The sequence below is a fragment of the Miscanthus floridulus genome, chromosome 12, assembly GCF_019320115.1.
Source record: "Miscanthus floridulus cultivar M001 chromosome 12, ASM1932011v1, whole genome shotgun sequence".
NCBI classification, from domain to species: domain Eukaryota; kingdom Viridiplantae; phylum Streptophyta; class Magnoliopsida; order Poales; family Poaceae; genus Miscanthus; species Miscanthus floridulus.
The window spans coordinates 81988973-81999099 of NC_089591.1; the positions used below are offsets into that span (position 1 = coordinate 81988973).

A 10127-nucleotide genomic window follows, 5' to 3' on the forward strand; every position below is an offset into this window, starting at 1 on the left:
CGCATCTAAACTCTAAAGTGGTTGAGAAGCACGCAAAAAAAAAAAAAAAAGAGAACGGGCCTGAAAGTCCATGCGTCCCTTGGCCGCTTGACCTCAACACGCTCATTGACGAAACCAGAAGTGGACAGTTCGCAGCGACATCAACTATAAAAATGGGAAAGAGTGGGAGGATGTCCGAACGTTCACTGAACAATAATCGATTGAATGTTCGCTAATTAGTGTGGTCACGGCCCACCGCCACTAGTCGTGGTATATTCTTTTGACTAATAATTCGTATATTCGTTAAACCTACCACTATAACTAGCTCACCATAATACACTTCAAATCAACATAAGCTCGTTAGTTTATATATATATATATATATAAACTAACGAGCTTATTGTAAGATAGTATGTCCTTCAGTCCTTGTTCACATGAATTTGCAGCCTCCATAACCTGCAACGGGAAAAATGCCGCACGTAAAGATATATTGCATCTATAGAGTTGATCATGCATGTGCCAAAAGTTTTCTTTTTTACTAACAAAGTATATAAAAAAAACAAAAAAAAAATCTGAAGACCAACGACGGATCGGGAGAAGATCGATCTTACTGGGATCAGCAGTGGTAACAACGCCGGTTTGTCCAAAGTCACAATCGTACGCATGCTGGCCGTTGGACTGGAAGTAGAGGTTCATGGCGTACGCCGCGTGGCCCTGCACCGTGTCCGGCTCGTAGCAGACGCCGCCCGGCCGGATCGCGGCACAGTCGACGCCCTCTTGGCCGCACGCGAAGTCGATGTTCTCCTGCAGCACCATCTCGTCCGCCGCCGGTTCCGGCACGCACCATTGCCGGCGCCCACCCGCCGCTCCCGGCGAGCTCGGCGCGGGCGTCACCTTCGCGCTCACCGGCTCAAGGGTCTGCGTGCATGGACCGATACATTCGCCGGCTCAAGATCACTGTGGAACGACGAACTGAAAAATCGTTCATGGCGACCATACCGTACACACACGCGTACCTCCGGATGTGTAAAGATGCCGACGTCGTAGACCGGCGTCATGTCGCCGCGGAACAGGCCGAAGTTCCTCTCCGACATCGGCCCGGGCTTGAGGTTCTCGTCGAAGAGGGAGAAGATGGAAACCTCGAAGGTGTGGTTGGGCATGAGCAGTGGCGGATCTACAAACGGGCTCCGCCCCGGACTAACTAATATAAGGCTTAAAATCTTAGTAGCCATATACTATTAGATATAACATTTTTTTCAAAGAACATAAATAATTATATAATTCCTTAGATTTCAAGTGTTCAACTAGTAGACTCAAATAATACGTAGAACATTGAAGGTAGAAAAGTACTAAATTAAGAGTCTTCATGATTTAACACCACTTCCACTTGTACCGACATCCTTAATTCTACATAAAAAAATTTCAACATCTCAGCCCTTTATAAAGCAAGATAACATTATATATTGAAATAGACTAATACACGTAAACGACACGCACCTTGAGCCCTCATTTGGCAAATTCATCTTACGATTTCTTAAGCCTTGAAAGCGTTTTAGAATTTTTTTCATCTTCAATGGACGCAAACAAATCCCGCTCAATATAGCACATCATGCTACTATTCAGCCAATCATCATTCATTTTATTTCTTCGTTTGGTTTTGATAATATTCGTAGCAGAGAAGGCTCTTTCAACTGTTGCTGTTGCCATCGGCAAAATCAATGCAAGTTCAATGAGACGATACACCGAAGGAAAAGTTGCATGTCTTTTAGTCTGAACCATCTTCTCAGCAAGGTTACCAAGATCAGTACAAGTGTTAAAATTATCATCATTTCTGACTTCATCAATGAATATACGAAGGTCGCCCGCAAGCTTTATGTAGGCATAATCACAGAAGTCATCTTTATAAATCTTAGCAAGCTCAACAAACTTATGTACCTCAAAGTTGGCAAAAGAATCCCTCGGATCAAGACAAGCAACACATCTCAAGAGTTGAGTTGATCTTTCTGGAAATCGATTGTTTAACTCACAATAAACTTGATCAATCACAATATTGAAAATTCCATGATGAAAATGATGATAGTAACTCACTAATTTAGCACCACGACATCTCGAACGACCTCTAACTGGTATCATATCTTCCATATATAGGAATGTCTATGTTGTTGAGGAGGCAAAACTCCTTTACGTCTTAAAAAAGAGCATCCCAACCATTTTCCCTCATTTCATTCATATTTCTCATCACAGAGCCAATTAATCCTATTGCACGAACAATGTTTTGATTTTTTTTGCAAACATTGTGACAGGTCTTGAGTCATCCCCAATACTCTGATCATAAGATGTAATATGAATACAAATTCAAATGACTCCATTCTTTGAATCAATCTAGAGGCTATAGTTTTCTTTTCCCCATCAGTTCCATCTTCACTAATATTCTCTAACATCATCAGTACAGAGGACCACATGATCATAAGACGTGCCAATGTTTTGTGATGTGTACCCCACCGTGTATCACCAGGTCTAGCAAGACTAGTTTTTTGGTTTTTCTCTCTCCCAGAAAAAATAGCACCACTATCTAACTGCTCAACAAGCTTATCATGGTGACTTTGAAGGAGATGATCTTTCCTCTTGCAAGAAGCACTAACAACGTTGACGATTGAAGTGATATAATTGAAGAAATCAAAAGTTGAGCCACAACACTTGGCTACAGAAACTACCACAAGCTGCAATTGATGAGCAAAATAGTGGATGTAAAAGGCATATGTGTTTTCATTCAATACCAGTCTTTGTAACCCATGAAATTGTCCTCTCATATTTGAAGCTCCATCATATCCTTGCCCTCTAATCTTGGAAATAGATAGACCATATCTTCTAAGCATAGTATCCAATGCTTCTTTTAGCGAAGGTGATGTGGTGTCAGAAACATGTTCAATGACAAGAAACCTCTCAATCACACTTCCTTTATCATTGACAAACGTACAAGAGAAAAGAGAACATAGTATTACTTGAAAGCAACAAAACAAAACCAACGAAATAACCAAATGGAGAGGAGGTATATACCTCACAACCACAACCATTTGTTTCTTAATAGATGCATCACGAGCCTCATCAACAAGCACCGCAAACCAACGATCTCCTATTTCACTTTTAATTAACTCACTTGTCTCCTCTGCATAAAACCTAGCGAAATCTTTTTGAACCATTGGGCTACTCATTTGATTATTCCCTGGAGCATTTTCACCCGTCACAAGTGCAGCTTTAGGATCCTTCTTTCTGTACCATTCAAGCATCTCCATAAAGTTCTCTTTATTTCTTGATGTTTTAGACTCATCATGTCCACGAAAGGCTAGAGCTTGCTAAAGGAGAAATCTAGCAATGTCTAATATGATAGTTAAACGAGCTTTATATGCCTCCTCTTCTGTTGCACTTGTAACAGTCTACACATGTTCAACACTTTGTCTCTGATTTTTTGAAATTAAGTGCACGCTTTCTTGCATTACTATGAAAGCCATCAATTGATTGAGCATGCTCCTTGAAAGAATCCTTTGCATTCTTCCAATTTATAAACCCAACTTTGATGAATGTATCATTACTATGAAACCAGCTTGTTGTGGCTTAAAGAGAGAGCAATAAAAGCAATAAGTTGCATCCTTGGCTACACTGTACTCTAACCAATCAAATTGATCAAACCATGATCCAACAAATCCTCTTGATTGGCCTTTACCATCTTTTTCGTTTTTGGAAACTTATGACCTGGCCTATATGGACCTATTTGTAGATATGCTCTCCTTTCCTCGTCCCTAATGTCATGATGAAAATCATCAATTGGCTTCCTGTCTCCTGGATCAACAGCTATATCTCTTATATAAAGTTCAATCCGTGGTCTTTTTTGCTCAACCCGGCTCTCTATAGTTTCGACACTACTCTTTTTAGCATAGTATTTCTCCATTCTAAGGTATGAAATGTTGCAATTGCAAACTAAGACTCAAATACTCAATGACAGTCCTGCTTAATGAAATAAAATATTCATTACTTTGCAATGTAAAAGGTAGCAATCATGGAGCAATTTCAAAAAGAAATGGTATCTGTCATCTGACCTGCTGCAGTGGCGGAGCAATTTCAGCAGGGGGCCGCCGTGGGGTGAGCCGGTGAGGGGTTGATCGGCGAGGCGGTCAGGCGGGCAGGCGGCGACCTGGTGCGCGGGCGACGGGGATGCGCCGTGCGCGCGGCCGTCGGGGAGCCAGAGACTTGGGGGCTTGGGGCGGGCGGGAGTCAGGACGGGAGGGCGAGGCTGAAGGCGGACGGGAAGGGAGGCAGCCAGTGTGGAGGCGAACGGGAGCCAGCCGAGTGCGATTGTGCGAACGGGAGCCGGGCAAGGGCGACGGCCAGTTGCTAGGTTGACGTCTCCTCGGGATGGGCTAATGGGCCATGCAGCCTTTTTATATCATTTTTACGAAGGAACTTCCCACTGCTCTTGGGCCTCGCCCAGGGCTGCAGCCCGGCTATCCCGGGTTCCAAATCCGCCCCTGGGCATGAGCGGCGTGCCGACGCCGGAGCCGAGGTGCCGGATGGCGTTCTTGTTGTAGTCCCGGGCGAGCCTCCCAGTCCTCCCCCGCCGACGGCCACCCGGTCTCCGACACGACGATGTCGATGTCCCCGAAGCCCAGCCACCTGACGGCCGAGTGCACGGCGTCAAGCTGCGCGTCCAGCATGTTGCCGTACACCAGCCCGGAGCCCTGGTCCATGACGCCGTCGTTCACCCGGAACAGCGCGAAGTCGAGGCTGCTACTACTGTCGTTGGTGAGCCCGTAGAACGGGTACGCGTTCACCATGAACGGCGCGCCCGTCGCGCGGAGGAACCTGAGCATCGGCCTCACGATGGCCGTGTCGTAGCCGTCGCGGAACCGCGCCGCCGACGGCTGCTCCGTGGTGGTGAGCACCCCGAGCGAGTGCGTGGTGGAGACCTTGACCCGGCCGTGCAGGGACGCGGCGACCAGAGCGGTGTTCAGGTTCTGCATGGCCGGCACCAGCGCGAGGAGCAGCGTCTGGTTGGCCTCGGTGGTCACCTCGTTGCCGACCAGGAGCCGCGAGATGTTGGTGGCGCCCGCGTAGGGCACCACGTTGTCGCGCACCCAGCGCCGCGCGAAGGCCAGGCTCACGAGGCGCGGGACGACGCCGTTGGGCACCGTCACGTCCACGGCGAAGGCCTGAAGCAGGACCGGGTCGGCGTCGAACAGCCTGACGCGGTCCACGATGGTGTCCCGGGCCAGGAACCGCGCCACGTCGGCTGGCGCCGGGAGCGTCGTGCCCCGCGTGCCGTAGTTGACGCCGATGCCGCCGGCGTCCGCGCCTGCACGAATTGAAACGGTGTCAAGATGAAAGACAGAGCTCGACGAGTAGCATCATCAGAGTGCCATGATTTTTACCTGTGATGGCAGAAACCAAGAGCAGCGTTGGGAGGAGGACCTGGAGCAAGACGGTGCACAGTGTCATCGTGGCTAGCTTGGCTGCTGCCACCTACTGGCCACTACTACTACTAGAGGTTACTGTCACCAGCAGCACTCTACTACAGTACTTGTGAGACGGCGAGAGAATGGCTTGCAGGTTGCAATTTTTAAAGAGGGGGAGAGCTGGGCAGAGCACCGGTGCCATGACCACCATATCAGGCTATGCTGTTGCGTGATGCCGGAGCAAGATGACTGTTCTTCTGCAGCTTCAATTTGACATGGATGCCTTTCTTTGGCTATGGGTTACACAGCCTTACAGGTTCGTGCTCAGCCATGCCCGGCCATGAACTTGTTCTTTTCGTAACCCTTTTACGTGCTTGCACGCCAGTTTTGTGCCTTTCTTCGCAGTGACTCCTGTTACAGACAGGCGATTCAAAGTTTCAGGGCAGTGTTGCCAATGTATAGTATAGTACTACCCCCACAACACACAATTTTTTTTGGCAGATGCAAATGTTAACTCTCCAGCAACCAGTTCAAAATTCAGACCAAAAATGGTTCGCCCTGTTTAAATGGCGAGATGTTGGCATTGCAAATGTAACATCCCAACACCACAAACATTTTGGCAGGTGCAACTCTAGCAATCAATTGAAAAGCGAGCACACCGTTGTGAAATGGTGTTAGAATATGGAACAATAAATACATTTAGTTATGATCATCCACAAGTGTATGTTTTGAACATTTCCACCTGTCACGTTTTGAACATTTCCTCCTAAGGGAGGTTGGCACCCAACGACACCCTGTGATCACAAATAATCCCCTGTATTCACACGCAAACGAGGCAATTCAGACAACGTGTTCCATGCAAGTTTTTCAGCCCAACATGTCATCGGTGTTCGCCTCGTTTAGAGGATCTGCCACTCCTCTGCTTCACCGGAGCCATCAAGGTCGTCGTTGCCCATGCTACTGCCAGAACAACCCAGCCCATCATCTTGTTTATACATTTGCTTCGATGGCTCGATTGACTGCACGACAGTAAAGAGTGGCGCTCCATTGGCCTTCTCTGCCAATTCAGAGGCCCGAGAACAGAAATCATCAAAGTCGTCTGCATAAAAAGATGCAAATAGAAAACCGAGATTAGAGCTTCAAAAAATGACTGAATGGGCATCTGAGAAACTACAACGGCTCACCTCTGTCGCGACAGTAAAAACCAATAGCTAGGGATGGATCTATTTGTTCTAGAGACAAATCTCGGACAACACTGTGCAAGCGCAGACACATGAATCAGAGCTCATCATTTGGGCAAGCATAGAGAATGAATCTGCAGTTCCATTCATCAGATTTCATTTCACAAACAACAGCATACCTGCAGTGGTATGAGGAAGTGTCGGCCTCCAAGTTCTCCGGTGCAATGTCAACCGTCTGACACATAGAGAGCATTCCATTATTACTGCCATTACTATATAGCTAAAAAATAATGCATTTGGTCCGTTATCTGTGTTTTCGTAGTAATAAAAAATGGTACTCCAAGCAAACAAGAGTGCACAAATTGAAAAACAGTAGTATATATACACAAGCACAATTATGTCTAACAAAATTGGTTATGTCAGGCCCATAAGGGATACAAATGGCTCATAGGCTTAGCATGGCTCCTGCTAATTAAGAATTTAAGACCAATGAAGGTTAGGATACAAAAAAGTTGCTCTATAATCCAGAATATGGAATCCTTGCTGACTTCACATGATAGTTGCAAAACTAAACAACAATCTACAGTGCTCTCAAATACCATGCCATCTTTAACAACCGATATAGTTTGGGGATGCCTTGACCTAAATCTTCAGCTGCCAAGTTCAGGGAACCCATTGGCACAACCTAACAAATTTTAGGGACTCACAATGCACTTTACTCCAACAGAAATAATCAGATTCTAGTGGTCTATGGAATGGGAATTGTTGAAGATAGACATGCCACTGTTGTCTTTGAATGAGAGAATGAAACTCAGTTCAAACTTGAAACTTGAAAGGTGCCAAATTATATCCATGATCTAAGATAACTATTAATGGCATTCACATACATGAATGAACATACTGTTTTGAATTTGACACTTCTTCAAGTATGGTGCTTAACTTAAGTTAGAAGGTAGAAAACTACATCATTTCTGAAATAGATGCATCTGCTTGCTAAGTAAATATAAAATGTATGCAGGTTTACCATCTGAACATCATGGGGATCTAGGTAGAGGGCCCTATCATCCTGTACCCCAGCAATGTATGTTGATGTTCCAGGTTTTCCACCTAAAATGCCCAAGCTTTGCGGGAACGTAAACGTCTCCTTTAGTAATGGGATGTACCTGATAGAAAGGAAACAGGTAGTAGTTAATTACATATCAATGCATCAACAGAAACATCAATTATTAGAGGGCATCTTTCTTCATTGCCATGATGGCTGCATGGATTTAAGATTGGTTTGTATCTTTAGAATAACCATCTATATAATAACCCATCATGCTGGACTACAATATCACAATATTAGCCATTTTTACAAAATCGGTCCCAGGAACGTCACTGTCCTTAAGTTTTGTAGTGTATAGGTAGGTAAGCCTAACTTAGGATGACTCTTAAATTCAGATAGCCTAGCATGGATCCTTATGCAGCCCCCAAAGGATGGAAATTTGGTTAATTACCTTGGATTAATTTTGTCAAGGCCAAGAACCAAAGGAACTAACAAAAGAATAGGTGACCATGTAGAATGTCCTTTGTTGAAATCAGAGCAAAGCTGAGCAGCAACATCAATGCAAACAACTGGAGCTCCACCTCTTTCACCATCCTCATCACCCGAAACCACATAAAGCGCCATAGGGAAATTTTCCTTCCCATCAACAGCATCAGCTTGCTCTCTATTTGTGCGGATAAGGGTCTGCCATGCCCGGCACATAGCATATGGACCCACCCATGATCCAGCAGCCAGACCATAATTCCTTCCAGCTTGAAGTAAATTGTGAATAGAGAAAGCACAAGCTTCAGAATCACCAAATAGGTGTAAGACCCCTATATAATCTGGGTTGTATGGCTGCATATGAACATTTGGTCATTATAAGCAACCCTACATTAAGAATTAAAGGAGCTCCATCACCTACTATAACTGAGCAGAAGTTCCTCATTTTTCTTTGCATAGGTGAACCTCTAATACAGACCAGAATAATCAATTCATATATCTCTCACCTTCTCTGGGGGCTTTCTCCAAGATCTTCCAAGATGGTGAAAAATCAGTGCCTGCAAAATTTTGCCATATAGCTTGTCAGTTACAGCTTACAATTGAAGTGGCAGTGACCATCCTGGTCAATGAAGGGACACTTTGAAAGGGACAGTTTACCTGAGCAACCAGCATCTGACTGCTTCTAACCATGCATCCCCAGTTCACATCACTAGTCAGCTTGGAATCAGATATTGCATCAAAGCCTGGGACAATAAACATGTCAATATCTAGCCACCTGTGCACACGAAATTAAGTTTTCACCACAAACGTAGTCCTGAAAAGCCTAACCTTTCCGGTAAGTGATCCATATCCTGGAAGAGAAATCTTCCAGAAACGCAGCATGCCCGCTGTCAGACTCCGAGTCACCAGATTCCTCTTCCTCAGGCGACACCTTGTAGCATTTACCAAGGAACCACACGTCACCTGAGGTCAGAACCCTGGCGCACCCCAGAAGACGCCACATCGAGCTGCTGCCCACAAATCTCCTCAGAATCCTGGACCAACCATAGGACCCTGAGGACGACTTTGTCGACCTGGCGTCGCACGCCGGCGACGACGATGAGTCCTGCTGCTGCCCCTCGAATATGGCAAAAGGGGGCGTGAAGACACTGGACAGGATGGAGGCCTTGGGCTGCCTGGAGCCGCTGTCGTCCTTGTGCTCAGAGCCAGAGGAGGAAGAGGCAACGGTGGCAGCTGGGGCGGCAGCGGTGGCGGTGTCCTCGCGTGGTGAATCTGGTGGAGGTGCAGGTGCTTCTTCCCTCTCAGGCAAGCTCGTCATCACATAACCTAACGCCGCATCTGTGTGAAGAACACCCACGGTGTCCTAGGAAAGCAACGAATCAGCAGTGTAAATCGTAGGCTCTTCAGACCCTACACTGAATTTGCTTAGAGCTAATGTAAAGTCTAAGACATAATAGCAGTAGCACCAAACATGGCGAGGAGCTTAGTTCATAGTAATCTGGCAACACCAAGGCGTAATTCGTAATTACACGCTAGCAGCATCGACAGAAAACTTGCAATTGTGGTTGGCGGCGACACGGGCTAGAAGCAACCCCGCGGGCAAGCGCCGTGCTCGACTAGGTCAGCGGAGAGCACAGGATCGAAGCAATACCAGATTCAACAGGAACTCCGCAGCAGTACCGTAGGAAGTTGGGCAAGGCGCGGCGGGCAATTTAGTAGTATAGTACACACAAGGAGAGCATAGGGCGGCCGCGGGAACAGGGGGAGCGGCGAGAGAGAGAGAGTGAGGGAGGGGTCTGCTTGCTTACCCTGCGACGATCCAGTCCTCGGCGAGATGAGGTCGGCGTGGGGCGCGCAAGCGGCGAGGGATCGGGGCACACGGCGGGAGGGAAGGGGGTCGGAGCCTGGGAGGGGAAGAGGAGGGGAGGTGGCGTGGTGGAGTCGGAGGCGGAAGAGGAACAAGAGAGAGGGGGACGGAGACGTACGGGCGTA

The 10127-nt window shown here is 46.7% G+C and overlaps 1 protein-coding gene and 1 pseudogene across 2 annotated transcripts; both read right to left on the minus strand.

Annotated features, from left to right (window-relative positions):
- Positions 1–397: 397 nt before the first annotated feature.
- On the minus strand, positions 398–5936 carry LOC136498013 (glucan endo-1,3-beta-glucosidase-like; annotated as a pseudogene).
- A 151-nt stretch (positions 5937–6087) lies between these two features.
- On the minus strand, positions 6088–10127 carry LOC136498012 (cysteine protease ATG4B-like). Of its 2 annotated transcripts, none has more exons than XM_066493935.1 (9): positions 9944–10127; positions 8964–9473; positions 8793–8878; positions 8642–8692; positions 8104–8489; positions 7632–7770; positions 6787–6842; positions 6611–6681; positions 6088–6525 (listed from the first exon to the last, which is right to left on the minus strand). In XM_066493935.1, the coding sequence occupies exons 2-9, from the start codon at positions 9451–9453 to the stop codon at positions 6326–6328; spliced, it is 1479 nt and encodes a 492-aa protein (XP_066350032.1). In that variant the 5' UTR covers positions 9454–9473; positions 9944–10127; the 3' UTR covers positions 6088–6325. The 2 variants fall into 2 exon arrangements, with proteins under 2 accessions (XP_066350032.1, XP_066350031.1); XM_066493934.1 differs by having other exon boundaries at positions 8964–9498.